This window comes from Lactuca virosa, chromosome 3 (genome assembly GCF_052849685.1).
Source record: "Lactuca virosa cultivar CGN04683 chromosome 3, Lactuca_virosa_CGN04683_v6, whole genome shotgun sequence".
Lineage (NCBI taxonomy): Eukaryota > Viridiplantae > Streptophyta > Magnoliopsida > Asterales > Asteraceae > Lactuca > Lactuca virosa.
The window spans coordinates 5542407-5562557 of record NC_136428.1 but is presented as its reverse complement, the minus strand read 5'-3'; the positions used below and the strand labels follow the sequence as shown (position 1 = coordinate 5562557).

The 20151-nt window shown below is 36.1% G+C and overlaps 1 protein-coding gene across 1 annotated transcript; it reads left to right on the top strand.

Annotated features, from left to right (window-relative positions):
* The first annotated feature begins 15179 nt into the window (after nucleotides 1-15179).
* Nucleotides 15180-18871, top strand: LOC145165146 (axial regulator YABBY 5-like). Its single transcript, XM_079083817.1, has 7 exons — nucleotides 15180-15539; nucleotides 15635-15799; nucleotides 15908-16028; nucleotides 17964-18012; nucleotides 18122-18197; nucleotides 18494-18574; nucleotides 18740-18871. The coding sequence occupies exons 1-7, from the start codon at nucleotides 15417-15419 to the stop codon at nucleotides 18809-18811; spliced, it is 687 nt and encodes a 228-aa protein (XP_078939943.1). The 5' UTR covers nucleotides 15180-15416; the 3' UTR covers nucleotides 18812-18871.
* The last annotated feature ends 1280 nt before the right edge of the window (nucleotides 18872-20151 follow it).

Genomic DNA, 20151 nt, shown 5'->3' with positions numbered 1-20151 from the left:
AGAGTGCTCATTTTCTGCCCATTCAGGAGAGCTCATCGGCCGAGAAGTTGGCCGATGTGTATATACGCGAGATTGTCGCTCGCCATGGGGTTCCAGTCTCTATCGTCTCAGACCGTGATATTCGGTTTACCTCCCGATTTTGGCAGAAGTTCCACGAGGTACTGGACACACGGCTGCACTTCAGTATAACCTATCATCCACAGACGGATGGCCAGAGTGAGCGGACCATACATACTCTTGAGGATATGTTGAGAGCATGTGTTATTGACTTCGGTGGGAGCTGGGACTCCTACCTACCCCTTGTAGAGTTATCCTACAACAACAACTTTCACTCAAGCATTGGTGCTCCACCATATGAGTTGTTGTATGGGAGGAGATGATGCACCCCAGTCTGTTGGGGTGAGGTGGGTCACAGGGTGATGGGTCGGACCGAGGTAGTCCTGCAGACTACCGATATGATTTAGCGGATAAGATAGCGGCTGCAGACCGCACAGAGTCGGCAGAAGAGCTATGCCAACCGACGACGATCTTGTTGGATATAGTGTCTAAGTCCATAACTATATTTGGTATGTACTTGACCCGACCCGGCATGGTCCATTTGGGTTGCACTTCACCCGAACAATTTATGGATAATCGTTTGAGAATAGTATAAGTTATGATTTATTAATATATTATAAGTCCTAATATATTAATATAAAATCATATTATTTAATTAGTATTGATCTATAATTAATCTAGAATTAATTTAGAGATCAAAAGTATGACTAACTAAATATGGGCTCTTGTATTTATATAGTGTGGGCTAATGCTTATTTGGAATGGGCTAGGCTTGCATGGAAAGTCCATGGATACTCCATGGAGCTTTAACCCATGGATCTCATGGAAATGAAAAGACATGGGTATTAGGGTTTACATGAATGTAACCCTAATCCACCACACTATATGAAGGAGGCTTTGGTTCTTGAAATCACATGAGTTGATGTGTGTAAACTAAGAGGGCCGATTTCAAGAAGTTTGTGACTATTCTCTCAAGTTTCCAAGTTTGTGGTGATTTGTGACTTCCATTTGAGGCATCCACATTATTGGTGCTAGGCTCTCAAACTCCAAGCAATCAACTACTACTACAAGGTAAGTAATTCTACTAGTTTTATTTGATTCAAGTACCCCATGCCATGCTAGTTAGGATAAGAACCTTGGAAAAATAATTATTTGCATGTATCTTAGTCAAACATAGATCCAAGGTTTCTAGGGTTGCATGTACACCATAGGAGTGTTAGAATGCTGAAAACCCACCAGTGGTATCAGAGCCAGGACCGTTTACTGAAGCTGAATGTGAACTTCCCTGAGGAGTTAGCAATAGACATCATTTTGCACTCCTTGCCATCGTGTTATGATCAATTCTGCATGACATATCACATGAACAAGGAAGAAGTCACCCTCAGCAAACTTCAAGGACTCTTGAAGACCGCCGAAAGTGGTCTAAAGGGTAAGTCGGTTGTTACTACTCCTACTCCTACTCCAACTGCGGCCAATGTCTTGGCAATCGGGCATGGCAAAGGGAAGAAGAGAAAGAACCCTTCTAAGGGTACCAAGGGTAAGACCCTTGAAGGCTCCTCTTCAAGCAAAACCAAGAAAGGTTTTGTCACTCCTTCTGCTAACCCTAATGAGGCTGAATGCTTCTATTGCCATGAAAAGTCGCACTGGTAGCGAAACTGCCCAAAGTACCAGCAAGATTTGAAGGATGGGAAAGTAAAACCCAACGATGCAGGTATATACACTATATTGTCTAATAACTCACCTCATTCTAAGTCTTGGGTCCTTGATACAGGTTGTGGTATTCACATATGTTGTGATTTGCAGGGACTAAAAAGAAGTGAGAATGTGGAGCAGGGAAAGATAAACTTGATCATGGGAAACAGGAAAGCTTCACCTATCACCAAGATAGGAGTTTATTCCTTAGTGCTAAATAGCGGGTTTACATTAGATTTGAATAAATGTTATTATTCGCCAGAAATGGCAAGAAATGTTATTTCCTTTCATGCATTGTATAAACAAGGTTTTACCTTTTATTTTGATAATAATAATGGTAGTATTGATGCTTTCTTTAATAATGTTCTTTATTTTAAAGCATTATCTTGTGATGGCGTGTATGAAACTGTATCTGTTGTAGATAATCTAGGAAATAATGTATTGTGTATTAACTCTTCCACTAGCTTAGATAAAGCATCCTTATGGCATTGTCGTCTTGGACATGTAAGCAAGAAACGCATAGGCCAACTCCAAAAGGATGGAGTCTTGGAGTCATTTGACCTAAAGTCAGATGATAGTTGTGAATCTTGTTTGCTTGGTAAAATGACAAAGTCACCTTTTACTGGCACTTATGCTAGGGGTGAAGGTTTGTTGGACCTCATACACACGGATGTGTGTGGACCCTTCAGAACCGCCACAAGAGATGCTAATCGGTTCTATGTGACTTTTACTGATGATTTTAGTAGATATGGATATGTCTACCTAATCAAGCATAAGTCAGAAACCTTTGAGAAATTCAAAGAGTTTAAGCAAGAAGTGGAGAATCAGTTGGGCAGGAGCATTAAGATGCTTCGATCCGATCGTGGTGGTGAGTATCTTAGTACTGAGTTCCTTGACCATCTTAAGGAATGTGGGATTGTCTCACAATTGACACCTCCTAGGACACCACAGTTGAATGGTGTAGCTGAGAGGCGCAATCGGACCTTGTTGGACATGGTTCGTTCCATGATGAGTCGAGCTTCGCTACCAATCTCATTTTGGGGGTATGCCTTAGAGACTGCCGCCTATATCCTTAATCTAGTCCCTACAAAGAAGGTTGCCAAAACACCTCACGAGTTGTGGACTGGAAAAGTTCCCAATCTAGACCACATCAAGATTTGGGGTTGCGAGGCTTTCGTGAGACGCGAGACTCACGATAAGCTCGAACCCCGAAGCGAAAGGTGTATTTTCATCGGCTACCCACAGAAATCCTTTGGTTACATCTTCTACAGACCTAGTGATAATGTGGTCTTTGTAGCAAGAAGAGGATTCTTTCGAGAGAGAGAATTCATGAGCCAAGGAGACAGTGGGAGGCAAATTGACCTTGAGGAAATTCAAGAGTCAAGTGGTGAAGGAACCTCAAACCCTAGCCCTCAACCTGAGGAGAAAACTCCTGTTGAGCCGACTGAAGAATCTATACCTCTGAGGCGTTCCACCAGAGTTAGGAATGCACCTGAGCATTATTATGGTTTTCATATTACTGCAGAAGGTGAGACACTTATCAGTGATAACACACTGGTAAATCTGGATGAGCCTAACAGCTACATGGAAGCCATGGCAGGCCCTGAGGCTACTAAATGGAAAGAGGCTATGGATAGCGAGATACAGTCCATGTATGACAATCAAGTTTGGAACTTGGTTGACAATGTACCTGATCGTAAGATAGTTGGGTGCAAATGGATCTTCAAGAAGAAGACCGACATGGATGGTAATGTACACACTTATAAGGCACGACTGGTTGCAAAAGGGTTATTCTCAAACTCCGGGAGTTGATTATGATGAGACCTTTTCACCAGTGGCCAAGATTAAGTCTATTAGGGTTCTGTTAGCCATTGCTGCATTTCATGATTATGAAATATGGCAAATGGATGTCAAAACCGCTTTCCTTAATGGAAAGTTGGCTGAAGATGTTTACATGGTTCAGCCAGAGGGTTTTGTCAGTACAGAGTACCCCAGTAGAGTGTGTAAGCTCGAGAAATCCATTTATGGATTAAAACAGGCACCTCGCAGATGGAATCTTTGCTTTGATGAGAAAGTCAAAGAATTTGGCTTTTCAAGGAGTGAAGATGAATCTTGTGTCTATATCAAGGCTAGTGGGAGTATAGTCAGCTTTTTGGTACTGTATGTGGATGACATACTACTCATAGGAAATGACATCCCAACCCTGCAGGAAGTAAAGTCCTGGCTTGGGAAGTGTTTCGCTATGAAGGACCTTGGAGAAGTTGCCTATATCCTAGGGATAAGGATTTTGAGAAACAGGAGTAAAAGACTAATTGGACTTAGTCAAAGCACCTATGTGGACAAAGTGTTGAAAAGGTTCAACATGCATAACTCCAAGAAAGGAGAGTTACCCATCCAGAGTAACGCCAGATTGAGTACGACACAAAGCCCTAGTACTGAGGCTGAGATAGCAGAAATGAGTCGAATACTGTATGCTTCAGCTGTAGGATCGATCATGTATGCTATGACGTGTACTCGACCTGATGTAGCCTTTGCTTTGAGCATGGTTAGCAGGTATCAGGAGAACCATGGCAAGGCACACTGGACTGCGGTAAAGAATATCCTCAAGTACCTACGGAGGACTAAGGGCTGGGTCCTTACCCTCGGTGGCAGTGAGGACTTGAGAGTTGTAGGGTACAGTGATGCGCTTTCAGACTGACAGGGATAATTTCCGCTCTCAGTCGGGCTGGGTCTTTACTCTAAATGGAGGGGCAATTACTTGGAAAAGTTCCAAGCAGGAGACAGTGGCTGATTCCACTTGTGAATCAGAGTATATAGCAGCAAGCGAGGCAGCAAAGGAGGCTATATGGCTAAAGAACTTCATCGGAGACCTTGGAGTTGTACCAGCTATAAAGGAGCCAATGGAGATTTTCTGTGACAGTAATAGTGCGGTTGCCTTAGCCAAGGAACCAAGAGATCATGGGAGATCCAGACACATTGACATAAAATATCACTTCATTAGACATCGAATAGAAGAAGGAATCATCGTGGCAAAGAGGGTATCATCGGATGAGAACCCAGCAGATCCCCTCACGAAGGGACTGACTCGGGCTAAGCATCTCCAGCATGCTCGGAGCATAGGGCTGAAGGATGATATTAGTTTTAGTAGTTAGATAATCTTGAAATTTGTAAAATGTAATTGACATTTGATGATAAATAAAAGCTGTTATTTATGAGTAAAGTGTTGCTATCTCTTGTCAATCGTTTACTATTATTTCTTTTTGCATGTTTTGACTTCCAGAATAATTATGTTATGGTTTATATCATATTATTCAAACTCTCCACAGTCGGTCATATGTTGGAAGTAGATATGAATCAAGACTGTCATGGGTTGGCTTGTAGAGGTCTAAGATGTTAGACAAAGCGGGGCTACAACACTCATGAGTGCTCATAAGTTCTGAGTATTGGATTCAACCCACGCTCACTTGTATCACTTCATGGAATTTATCTTGAGTGATCGTGAGACGGTAATATCATATAAGTCTTCAAACCTAGAGATATGATTTGTTGCCTATGAGTTGGTTATGCATTGATTGCACGAAAACGCATTGGTAACTCGATGTTATAAACCGTGCTTTTGTGTGTAATTCAACAAGTAGTAGAGCAAACATATGAGTCGAAGTTTATCCGTTCCTTCTAGGATTAGAAGCGATATCTGGGCCCCTCGATGATTTTGTTTTGACCTATGTATCGGGCCCGGTCAGAACTAAATTGATGTGTTCAGTTAAGTTCTACGCCAAACAAATCGGAAATCGGGAAACAAATGCTGGACAATAAGCAAGACCATGTTCCATGTATTTGTCCGGCTGATATCTAGAACAGAGGATTATATGATCACTTATCTAAAATGGCGCTTCATAGTTCAACAGAGTTTAAAGAGCTACGATTGCTGATCAGTTCCTGAAGTCATACTTGCAACTATAGTTAATAGACTTATCCAAGTGGGAGACTATTGGATATAGTGTCTAAGTCCATAACTATATTTGGTATGTACTTGACCCGACCCGGCATGGTCCATTTGGGTTGCACTTCACCCGAACAATTTATGGATAATCGTTTGAGAATAGTATAAGTTATGATTTATTAATATATTATAAGTCCTAATATATTAATATAAAATCATATTATTTAATTAGTATTGATCTATAATTAATCTAGAATTAATTTAGAGATCAAAAGTATGACTAATTAAATATTGGCTCTTGTATTTATATAGTGTGGGCTAATGCTTATTTGGAATGGGCTAGGCTTGCATGGAAAGTCCATGGATACTCCATGGAGCTTTAACCCATGGATCTCATGGAAATGAAAAGACATGGGTATTAGGGTTTACATGAATGTAACCCTAATCCACCACACTATATAAAGGAGGCTTTGGTTCTTGAAATCACATGAGTTGATGTGTGTAAACTAAGAGGGCCGATTTCAAGAAGTTTGTGACTATTCTCTCAAGTTTCCAAGTTTGTGGTGATTTGTGACTTCCATTTGAGGCATCCACATTATTGGTGCTAGGCTCTCAAACTCCAAGCAATCAACTATTACTACAAGGCAAGTAATTCTACTAGTTTTATTTGATTCAAGTACCCCATGCCATGCTAGTTAGGATAAGAACCTTGGAAAAATAATTATTTGCATGTATCTTAGTCAAACATAGATCCAAGGTTTCTAGGGTTGCATGTACACCATAGGAGTGTTAGAATGCTGAAAACCCATCAGATCTGAGTTGGAGTTTCAGGTCGGTGACATGGTACTCCTGAAGGTCTCACACTGGAAGGGTGTGATCCGCTTCAGGAAGAGGGGAAAATTGGGTCCCTGATACATTGGACCGTTCCGGATCATTTCCAGGGTTGGCAAGGTGGTATATAGACTCGAGCTACTAGAGGAGCTTCGTCAGATCCACAATACTTTCCATGTTTCACAGTTGCGGAAGTGCGTTTTGGACGAGGAGGTGGTAGTGTCATTAGATGATATTCAGGTCGATGAGCGCCTGAATTATGTAGAGAGGCCGGTAGCCATTCTGGAGAGGAAAGTGAAGGTTCTACGGAACAAGGAAGTACCTTTGGTAAATGTACAACGGGAGAATCGAAGGGGATCTGAGTGGACTTGGGAGCCGGAGGCTGAGATGCGGGAGCATTACCCGGAGTTGTTCACTGCAGCAGACTTCGAGGACGAAGTCTAGTTCAATTGGGGGAGAATTGTAACACCCCGACTCTCAGGTATAAATTTTATAGCTTTATTTCCACTTTAAAGGGTCTACTCGACGAGTCGGATGCCCTGACTCGTCGAGTAGGAACGAAATCAGTCGCGTGTTTTAAGTGACCAACTCGACGAGTCGGAGGACACGACTCGACGAGTTGGAGCTGGTGGATGAAACCCTAATTTCCAGGGTATTGCACCCTATTTAAAGAGTCATTAGCCTGCTTTGGCCTCCCTTACAGCCCCTCTTGAGCTTAGAAACCCTAATTCGTGTTTACTCTCCATATTTGTGTGTTTTAAGCTTGGAAGGTGGATCTTGGTGAGAAGGACTTGAAGTTCAAGAAGATTGGAATAAGGAGGAGTTGTAGATCTGAACTCTATTCCATATTAGCATCACATTAAAGGTAACAAGTCGTTACCTTGGCTCTCCATTAGCTAGATCTCTTCATTCATTGGTTTAGAACATTTTTTAGGGAATTGTTGTGGTATTTCCGGATTTAGGGCAAGATCTGAGGTTGCAACTTCAGATCTGGACCCCTTTAGCCCCTTATGGTCATAAATTTTCAGTCTTTGCCAAGCTATGGCCTTTTCTTTGCCTTAAGCTTCTTCTTTAGCTTGGTTTTGGCTCTCAAGACCTTGCATGCACATAAAGTTTGCAACTTTACGTGGTAACTAGGCCCTAGGAGGCTAGATCTACCATTTGGAGCTTTGGAATGGCTCAAAATCATCTGGACAAGAAATGTATTGTATGAACTCGACGAGTCGGATAAGGAACTCGACTAGTTGGGAAGCGTTTTTCTGTTGTTTGGTTTCTGCATGGACTCGACGAGTCAGCGGAGGACTCGACGAGTCAGTTAGGGTATTCCCTGACTTTTGGACACGCATGGACTCGACGAGTTTGTTGGAAACTCTGCGAGTCAGTTAGGGTTTAATAACTTCATGAGTTCTTAAGGAACTCGACGAGTTGCTAGCTGCACTCGACGTGTCAGGTCAACATGGACCGTTGACTTTGACCTAGGGTTGACCAGTTGGACTTTGAGGGTATTTTGGTAATTGGGATTCTGATGGACTTGGTCCTATGGTGGTGATAGGTGGTTGAGTTCGTGGCCGTGGTTCGAGAGTCTTGCATTATCACTACAGTTCGACATCTGTGAGGTGAGTTTCCTCACTATACTCAAGGGTCTAAGGCACCAAGGCCGACCCTTTTGGATTGTTATCCTGATATGTTATGCTAGTATGAGCTGTTAGATTAGCATTCTGGTAGATAGTATGGTATTATGTTGCTATGATCTGTTAGATCAGTATCCTGATAGGTAGGATGATGTTATGCTAGTATGATCTGTTAGATTGGTTTGTTTGTCTATAGACTGTTATGTGGTTATTTGATATATGTGCACATGTTTGATTGGTGGTTGAGGCTCATCTGCTTTGTGCGAGAGCCAACAGACCTAGGCATTCCAACCCGATGGTTGTGGGCCGTGAGTATTTCATCCCGAGGATGATTGGACTCGTAGTACGAGGGCATTGCAACCCGATGGTTGTGAGCCTGGGGTATTCCATCCCGAGGATGACTGGACCTATAGTATGTTGGAATTCCAACCCGATGGTTGAGGGCCTGGGGTATTCCAACCCGATGGTTGATTGGACCCATAGTATGATGTTTATGTTTATGTATATTTTGTTGTGTGTACGGGTATTTTGGAGGAACTCACTAAGCTTCGGGCTTACAGTTGTTGATTTTGTTTCAGGTACTTCTGATGATCGCGGGAAGGCGAAGGCGTGATCGTACACCTCCTATTGTTTATGATTTGATTCTGGGATATTTTGTCACTAAACTATTTTGGAAACAAGTTTTGTAATAATCAATGGTTTTGGAATGTTTTAAAAAGTTTAAATTTGGCATGATTTTTATCAGTGTTACAGTCTCGTGATTACTCGTGATAAAATCCATGAAGTGATTTAAATGAGCGTGGGTTTAGTCCAATACTCAAATCTTATTACAGGAATACTCATGAATACTGCAGCAAACTTGTGCTATGTCTAAACACCTTTAGACAATCTACAGACCCATTCATCACACTCTAGCTTCAATACCTACTTCCAAAGTATGATCGATTGTGGATAGTTTGAATAATCTAGTTATTGGGGAAGTCAAAACATGCAAAGTGAAACACAAGAATAATCGAATCCAATATGGTCTCAAAACTTTTGAATATAAATGAAACACCTTTTATTTAATTACCATATTGTTTACACATTATTCGTTGTATAATGTTTCGATTTATCAACTTTATACTTGAATTAAAACAATAGTTATCCCATGCCTCAAGCATACACACTATGTTTACCTATTGTCCTTTCTTTGTGAAATAGATCAATTGAATACCACTTCAATGAAACTCATTTCACAACTCCAAATTTTTATCGCAAGTGTAAGAATGCCAAATTCTTGCCACTATTAGAATGTGTCAGATTCTAAACTATTATGCAATGATTCCTTTCGTAATGTCGAGGTACAAAAGTCACAGAGACTTTGCCAACGATATTACAAAGTATTCCTTTCGATATTGTTAACAAAACAATTCCAAGGAAGCGAAGCCTCAAATTCAAAATACATTCCTTTGAACATCCTTCTTGCATAAAAGTTTCTAACCTACACATAGATTCTTAATATTCAACTCCCATTATGGAAACGTTTCCATATTTTCCATATGACAGCTCATTATTAATAGAATCTTGTCTATTCATAATAATGTCAATATGGTCCATCCATTACAATACTTCCAATTGCCCACAAGCAACCAATCTTTGGCGAACCTTAGATTGTTCTTACCAATTGTTTAGTCATATCCGATTTTGGTCCTTTTTCCTTCTTAATGCCCTAGGCATTTTGAAAATTCAGAACACATAAATATTATATCATATGCAATCGATCCTATACCCGAAGCATATGGGATACGATTCATAATGTCTTACATAAAGACATGATACTTTACTATTCTCTTGCTATAATATTTCCATATATAGAATTTCCTTATGTTGAACTATTCCAACATAACATTCATATATATCCTTGACTAAATTTGATTAAAATCTCACAATCTAAGCTTTTAGATTTGAAACGAAGTATAAGTTTCTCTCCCTTAATTATAGCAAAACAACTTTTCAAACTCTGCAAGTTTGCGAATTGAAACTTTTGTTTTTTATAATTAACATTTCTAACTTGCAACACTTACCATAATGATTATGCTCCCACTAGCATAACAATTAGTTCTTTAATAGCATGACACTTATGCTCCCACTAGCTTTGACATGTACTAAAAAATAAGTTGGATTTCTAGAAGTCAATACTTGTTGATTTTCTTAACAAAGTTCAGATTTCTGATACTAGATGCTTCGATAAGACTTTATCTAGGCTTCTCAAAGTCATACATTTTTCCTTAGATAGATCACATGTGTGTCTAACTGTGACATCCCCTAATTTCCCGGCCAGAAAAGACCGATTTAATTTATGCTTTTTAAAATAAAGACAGAGAAATCCTTTTAAAAGATATTGCGGAATTGGTCCCCAAAACAAAACATGATAAAAGTTTGTCAAAACCTTTCTTTAAGAAATATATAATTTCATTTCATATCAAAACCTCGGGATGTCATGTTCCGATACAGATCAAAAGCATAAACAAGACATTATAAGCCTTACAACGGTTATTTACAACTACTGGCCTATAATCCAAAAATCTCTCATCATCCTCCGACTATGCTCGGGGTCCACTACCTGTAACATAAAAAGCTGAGTGGGTCAGGCTTGGGAGCCTGGTGAGCATATAGGGTTTTCAACCCACAATAATAATAAACTTATTAAGTTCATCAATCAACAATAACCCTAATTACCCATTCCCGTTATCCTCACTTTACGTCCCTAAACACTCGTTTTCTCATACTTCCTACCACCACTCAAGAAAGAGTGGTTAAGAGGCCATGGGAGGTGGTGTCGCTGGTAAGAGGTGGTAGGAGGAAAGATAGAGTAACGATGCAAGGAGGGGTGGTGGCAGAGCCATGATCGGAGGAGATAAAGTGAGAGATGTTGCCTCAAAGGGATAACATGAGAGAGAGAGAGAGAGATTTTCTTTTTTAATTAAAAAATAAGAAAATATATACAAGGAATTAAAAAATAATTATTTATAATCCATATTAGTGTATTCTTTTGGGTGTCGACTAAATTTATAAAAACTCAAGTTGGGTAGGGATTGTTTTTTGAGAAAATGACAAAAATATCCAAAAATACTAATCACTTTGTGGAAAATAGCCAAAAAAAATTGAAATTGCAAAAATGGCCACAAAAATCGCAGATGGGAATGGTCCATCTGCGATTTGCACATTCCATCTGCGAATGTACAAGTGGCTAAAGCACAAGTGTGCTTTAGCCACTTGTACATTCGCATGTGGATTATTTTTTATAATTTTTTTTTCTATATATATAGGGCAGGGCAGACTTAAATCGCAGATGGACACAGTCAATCTGCGATTTCCTCTGTATTCTATCTGCGATTTTACGAATTTTTTTTTTATTTTGAATATCAAATCAATTGGTTTGACTACGAAATAATCTTACTATATATAAACTTTTGTAGAAAATTATCAGTTTAATTGTTATTTGTTTAGGAAATTTCATATTTTCGGGATTGTTGAAATAATCGTCCATTTTCTTCAAGAAATCGTCAAAAGGAATCCCCGAGAGAGAGAGTTTTTCTATATTGAAGAGTGAAAAATGAGGAAAAAAAATCATTTTATAGATTTTCACAACCAAAATCGCAGATGAACAGTACAAATCGCAGATAGACTTTTCCATCTGCGAATGTACAAGTGTCTAAAACACAACTGTGCTTTAGGCACTTGTACATTCGCAGATGGAAAGCCAAAATCGCAGATGGGGCATTTCCATCTGCGAATTTAGTGGTTATTTTTGCAATTTCTATTTTTTTTTTGCTAAATTTGTAAGGTAATTAGTGTATTTGGCTAATTTTGTAATTTTCTCTTGTTTTTTTCATAGTGTTAGTCATATGAAAATTTCTCATTAATTTAATTATCATCGGAGAACGAGTGAGATGGCAAACGGGCAACAAGCTGCGCCGCTAAGTCTTTTTGTATGGTAAAGATAATTCTTTTAAAGACTACATCCATAAATCTAAGGGATCGAAACCATAAATGATATATAATTTTAGATTGGTGGTGCAAATCCAAATATATTTTTTTTTAATTTGAAATCGTAAAAAACTAACAACAGATTAACAATTTTTGCAATTTTGTCTTTGTTTTAAAATCTTTAAGCAAAACTTTGGGTATTTTGCATTAGAGAAGAAAACATCCCTACAAATTCGTGACATAAGTATGTGGATGGTACTAAACCAGCTAGCTAGCACAAGTACACAGGACAATATTAATTAAGAAAATTATTCAAATTCATTTTAAACGTGGTCTTTTCAAAAACTTCATTCAAGTTCATTGAGATTAAGATATATCGTAGTAAACACTTAAACAAAGCAAATATCTCTCGTTAGTAATGTAAACAATATGCATTGATAGCATTCACCACATACAATACACGGGTGAAGGTTACGAGAGATGTTTAATAAATAAGATGATAAAAGGACCACCCCGTGAGGGTTAAAAGATGACAAAATTTAAGGTGGTAAAAGTGGTTTATTTAGTAGACTGTTTCTACTGGCTTGAATTCATTCATTCATTCATATAGTAGTAGACTGTCAACTGCAAAATGTTTCTACTGACCTTGGATCTTCTCTCTCTCTGTGAGAGTTTGAATGGTCATGTCATCTAAAGGTACAGCTTTTTTGTTCATGTCCTCTGAGAGACAATTATTTTCTTAACTTTACATTTTTAGGATGTTTTATGTTTAATTCTAATATTTTTAGCCAAATTCTATAAATAAAAACTAGATATTTTTTTTTTTAAAATAGCTAACTTATACATCCATTAATCTTATTTTAAAAATCTACATATTTGTTAACCACAAGATTTAAACCATTAACTCATTGTGTGATGGACAAATTTTGAACACATATGATATATGGTTTGCCTAGACACAATTTGGTAAATAAAAACTACTTGATTATTCTTTTAATTCTTATTATAAAATTATATACATTCAAAAGAACTCTTAGCAACAACAAACAAGTGTATGATCAAAAGTTAATTATATATTGTAAATTTGTTATATCTTTTGCCAAATAAATACTGCAGAAAAGATAATTATGAGAGAGAGAAAAAATAATGATGGTGATGACTGAGAAAACCCTAAGGAGGCGGAGACGGAGGGATCAATAGTGGGCTTAATGTCCGGGGGGCACAAGTTGCAAAAGATATACAGACATTTATTTTACAAGATTAAATATTTTAGTTACTTTACCATTAATAAATGATATACAAAGATTTTATTGACAATTTAATTAATTATTTTAGGGGATTGTCCAAAAAAAAAAAAGAGTATGACGGTATACCGTATACATGATATGAAATTTATTGTACTTTTTCTTCCATGTTTGGTCTATACAACTGATAAAATTAAGTCACTCCAATATATCTCTGAAAACTTTGATTATTAGTCTATTAAAATTATATTTTGGAGTAGATTTAAAACCAAGAACTTTTCCATTTGAATTTGATAAAATAATAGAAATTCAGAATTTATAAGTTTGAATTGGGGTAAAGTTAAATTTAATTTTTTACAGAGAAAACAAAAAGAAAATGTTTTGTTAAAAGGAAAGCAGTTATTAATTAATTAAAATAAATAAATTCAGAAGAAAGCAACAGATGACTAATGAGAGTAAAGATATATGATCCCATGCAAACGTCCCTTTCGGGCTTCTCTCCCCCACATATCTCTCTCTTTGAAGTTTGAATACATAACACATGTATCCATGTACATATGTCGTATATTAGATATCACAGTCCTTTCCTTCAAAAACGGGCAGCTGCTAAATCGGAAACTTGGTTGCTATCTAAACCATCACCCAAAGGTTTCATGATGTAGATATCTATCTAGCTACATGCTTCTCTTGGGAAGGGAGCAAGAATGTAATATTTGTCTTTTCTTAGTAAAAGACTAAAAGTAAAGCAAAGTTTACCTTTTTTTTTTTGTTAATTCTTTTGTGTGCCGTTTGGAAGGTACTGATCAAGCTTCTTTTTCCATAGCTCTTTCGTATTAATACTTCGTACAACTAGTTAATAACCTATTACCACATGCGTAGAAAGGATAAGTTGGTTGATATATTAACTAATAATAAAGTCGACCGAGTTAAATTATGGGTGCGGATAAGAAAGACATGGAGTACAAGAAGCCAATTTAGTGTACAAGTTAAAACAAGAAGTGATCACGAGGCTTGATCACACTAGATCCAACCTACATATAGGAGATGAGATGATGCGCACTAAAAACAAAATTAATGTACATTTGAATAATGTACACATTCTTACCTATGGCTTTTCATAAAGGCCTTCCAATTTACCTACCATCTTCGTCTAAGGAGAAGAAGATCCAAAAATGAATATATAATTATAATAATCGCAAGGAGTTGCATTACTTGGCTTTATTTTGTTGTCAGCCGAGTTAATCTCTTAAAATAAGTCAAACTATTAATTAGGTCATTTCTAATCATTCCGTTTTATTTTAATTTTGTTAAAACTTACAAAAAGGTTTAGCGACGCAACTTCTTGTCATTTTACCTTTTCATTCATTGTACGATTATAACTAAGATTTATATATTAAAAGCTGAAATGGGGAATATTAATTGCATTCTTTTCCTTAAAAAAAAAATAGAAACATGACTTTGTAAGATATTTGTAAAAGAGTGGATGTGTATCTAAATGCATGTAAATAGGCTAATAACACCATTGTGGATTTGAAAATGGAATTTGGAGCTCCCTAGCTAGACTATTTTCAATCCAAAGATCGTTCTTAATATTAGAATAGGGCTTATAAATGGTTAACCAAAAGAAAATACGTTACATAGAAGAATGTATTTAGAACATGCGTTAATTGATAGTAAAATGATGAGTATATAAATACTATAATTTTGTCATAAATTAAGCCAAAAGAAAAGTGTATGTATATCATGCAAAACATGCATGTATACATACCCGACCCATTCATTATTAGCATTAACGAAACAAAAGAAAAGGAAAATTTGCACTTGTGGGTTCTTATTTCTCTCTCTACTGCACCCCCACCCCTCTTTACCTCTTATCTGCTCCCCTTTTCTTGCTCATCTTAACTCATAAGTCCCCAAAAGCAGATCCAAGGTGGTTGTTAATCTGTCAATTCACTACAATCAATCAACTCAACTCAAATCAATCAATCAATCATACCACTAGGATCCACACCCCACATAAATCTCCAAACAAACTAACCAAAAAACATGTCCATCTCCTCCACCACAACCTCCCCGACCGTACCACAGCTCCTCCACCACCTCCCTCCTCCTTCATGCTCCGATCAGCTCTGCTATGTCCAGTGCACTCACTGCGATACCGTCCTCGCCGTATACTTTCTTTCTTTTTTAACTTCCTTTTTCTGGGTTTCTTTCACCTAGGTTTTATATTGTTATTTACTAATTATTATTATTTTAAATTTTAGGTGAGTGTTCCTTGCACCAGCTTGTTCAAGACAGTGACAGTCCGGTGTGGTCACTGCACGAACCTCCTTCCCTTGAGCATGCCTGGGTTGCTGCTGCCACCATCAGTGAATCAGTTTCATATTAGTCATACTAATTTCTTTTCTCCTTCTAATCATACTCTGCTGGTAATATCGATCATCATTTTCCTTCAAGATTTTAGTTTTATAGTATATAATTAATCGATATTTTTAAACACAACTAATTATGTCAAGTTTCAATGATCTCTTTTCAAGGATGATCAAATTCCGACTGGGGGTTCCAACTTTCTCATCAATCCGAATTACGCAAATGAGTTTTCGTTGACTGCTCGTGGAGGATTTAGGGAGCTTCCAAAACCCCCTGTGACTAATAGACGTAAGTGAGATTCTTTATTTCTTGTCAAGATTGCATCTTTTCTTGATTTCTCTTATATATATATATATGTATGATCATATCATCGCTTCTGGTATTTTGTTTTATTTTTGTTTGTGAGCTCTTACAAAAATACAACTGATCAGCGACTTAAAACGTTATTTAGGTCTTGGCAAATTTTATAAACCACATGGTGAATAATTTTCCAGCCAAAATATATCCGAAGTTAACTTTTTAAAGTTTTAAATAGTTATTTCCAGCATTAAAACTGATTTAGAATTATGTTTAGCCAAGAAAAATCACTGGTAACAATATTGATTAAATATGAAAAAATTATCAAAATGAAATCCTTTAAGCTCAAAAACTGTCTTTTATGTTCTCATCTCTTCGTTTTGTTATGATTTTGTTAATTAACTTCATTTGTCGTGAATGTTTTGTTAAATATTCGCTGGATAAGAAAATTTGGATCGAAATATGTCGCAAATGAACAAGAAACAATATAATATTAGAATAATCCATTATCTATATGCCGTTGGAATTTTTTCCATGAATACTAGTTTGAATTATCAGATATTTTTCTTACAAGCGAGCAAAATTTTATCTTGCAACAATGTAGAAGAAGATACTACACACTCATGAGAGAAGTTATGTTCCTTATAAACTCTCGATCCGAAATAGGATAGTTTCTTAGCATTTACAGAAGCAAATCCAGTGTTTAAAAGAATTAGTTACTTGTTTGTTCCCAATCTGTTTCTCTAAAAAGCTTTAAACATTGAAAGCTTTCCTTTTTACTTATTTCCATGCTCCTCATGTTTAAAATCAAAAGCCACTTTTGTGACATCTCTCTCTCATTCTTTAATTAGTCGGTTTCTTTTGTTTCCCATTCAGTTCCTCCCAAAAGCCCTAATAACTGCATTCACAAACCACAACATATATTTTTTCTTTCTTTAAAAGATTTGAGAGAGAATAATTCTTGAACATCATTGATTCATCCACTACATCAGTATGTACAATTATTAAGTTTTTCACGTCAAGTTTACTTTAGCTTGAACTTTAATTAAACACATTTTATTCAATTTATCTGGTCGAAAAATTATGTTCGCTAGCATCGATCTATATAACTGTAAACAAAAGCATCAGGTAAACAAATAATAAAACATTTTTAATATGGTCACTTGTTTTTGCAAATATAATTTTGGACAGCTGGACATTTACACAAACATATACTACATACAGGCATTTGTTTGTAACAGTGCGAGCTTTTTCTATAAAAAAATATAGGTTATGATTAGTTACATAGTTATAAACAATGTTTAAGCATCTAGCATATCCATGACCAAATAACAAAATATCGTGAACATAAATGTAATACAAAGAGCACATAAATGTAATAAAATCACATATTTGCAAAAATATAAGTTCACTCAATTTAAACTTTATCAAAATAAAACGTTATTACTCCTTTTAATTATAACAACATTAACCAAATATTTGGCTACATAAAATTGTTGGATGTAAATTAGGCATGAAATGTCCCTTAGCAATCAGACATAGAACAGTTCGTGACTATTTCTATCATTTTATGTTATAAAGGTTTAGTCATTATTTTTCTAAGAATATAATAAACCTAGGTAATGTCTTTATTTTATAAACAAAATGATATAATTTATTTTTGGATAATTAAAATATTTATTGTATATCTTCTACAAAACTGTTCAATTGTAAACGAGGGAATGCACATCATTTGAAGACATTTGACATTGATGTTTATTGGTAAATAAGAAATGGTGGGTGAGGTGACAGCATAGATACCCTCGCATTCCTCATTTTACTTTAAATATTGATGAAATAATATAAACAAGAGACAAAGAAAGAGAGATGGAAGAAGAAAAAACAGTAGAAAGTGAAATTTGATGGGTTTGTTTTTGTTAATGTCAGCTCCAGAGAAGAGACAGAGAGTCCCCTCCGCCTACAATCGATTCATCAAGTCAGCTTTCATCATCTCTTTTTCATAATCATAAAATATTCATTATGTTTAAATATATATGGTACATAAAAAAAGAAAATAACCAAATCAAAATGAAATTGAAATGCAGGGAAGAGATTCAAAGGATCAAAGCTGGGAACCCTGACATTAGTCATAGAGAAGCCTTCAGTGCTGCTGCTAAGAATGTAACATTTTCCTCCTTTTTTATAACTTTAGGGTTATTAAAGAGATAACTTTCAGAGTTTATTTTTCTTACATATATTTAATTAAATACACTTTTTCAAACACTAACATCTGAAACTTTTGACTAAAGAATAGAAAATTAGAGACATGGGTTTTGTCAATAATATAAATACAAACATGCATAAAGGTTAACTAGTGTGAAGAGTAGAAGAAGAAAGAATTGACGCTGTACATATATATCGTTTTCCATATTTAAATTTAGAATTGTGTATTTTTTTTTTTTTTTTTGATCCTACAGTGGGCCCACTTTCCACACATTCACTTTGGTCTCATGCCTGATCAGACGACTGCTGTGAACAAGAGCAGCATGCGCCAACAGGTACACTGTTCATATGTACCTCTTGAGTCACTCCATTACATGCTCCATATATGAGTAGATCTTAAAAAGCAAAATAAATGAATGCATTACGTTGCAAGACACACTCATTGGATATTGCATTTGATTTGATATTCAAATCTTAAAAAAGGGTTTTAATGCATGTAGGATCACACAGACGGTGGCTTCATGAAAGATGGTTTCTTTGCTTCTGCAAATGTGGGCGTCTCTCCTTACTAGCTACCAACTCTCTCTCTCTCTCTCTCTCTCTCTCTCTCTCTCTCTCTCTCTCTCTCTCTCTCTCTCTCTCTCTCTCTCTCTCTCTCTCTCTCTCTCTCTCCATAAGTGGTCTGCTGGATATTACTCTAATCCTTCCTTAATTAGGTTTATCCGCAAATGAAGCTTTTATCTACCTTGTACCTTGAAATTTTTAATGTACCAACTGCTTTCAATATCACAGTGCCTCGTGCATCCTCTCTCTCTCTCTCTCTCTCTCTCTCTCTCTCTCTCTCTCTCTCTCTCTCTCTCTCTCTCTCTCTCTCTCTCTCTCTCTCTCTCTCTCTCTCTCTCTCTCTCTCTCTCTCTCTCTCTCTCTCTCTCTCTCTCTCTCTCTCTCTCTCTCTCTCTCTATATATATATATATATATATATATATATATATATATATATATATATATATATATATATATATATATATATATACACACGTAAACATAGGTGTGGAACCAATCAAAACTACATAGTTTTGGTATAAATCATAATAAATTAATATTTTGATTTCCTTATTTTTAGTATCAAAAGATCTTCCTCACATACCAATTCAAAATCTTTAATCTACTTTCCTTATTATCATCTTTGATTATATTTTTCTTCTCCCGCACTTTAAATTTCTTGCCAATAATTCTGGAAATTCGTTGTTTCCGATCATCACTTTTACTTATAAATTACAAAATAAATGGTTTTAACAGAACACGTGTTTGTATGTTACTTCAAAGAAGACATGGATTATAATTGAATTTAATATACACTAAATAATTTGTATTTACCACGTGTTATACGATTTCAAGTTTGTGTGAATACCATTCACATTTTTTGGTGATTTAATTCCTAAACATATATATTGTAATTGGATTTTACTTTGTAGGGATACATCGACAATTATAAAGTGATTTACTGATGTCAAATAAATAAAAAAATCGAATGCATGAGATGTATGAAATCAAATGATTATGATTTTGAGAAACTGATTTTGTCAAATAAAAAAACGAATACGCAGAGAAGATGAAGTCTGATTATATGAATTTTTAGAAGAAAAGAAAATTTAAGCTAAAAAGGAATAAAATGACGTAGTTTTGATAGGTTCTATACCTAAGGTTAGGTATATAACAGCCTCATATTCACTATCCCGATATATATATATATATATATATATATATATATATATATATATATATATATATATATATATATATATATATATATATATATATATATATATATATATATATATATATATATATATCAATGAAATTACACACTATTTTATTTAAAGGAAGAGAAGAGAATACTGGAGAACAACG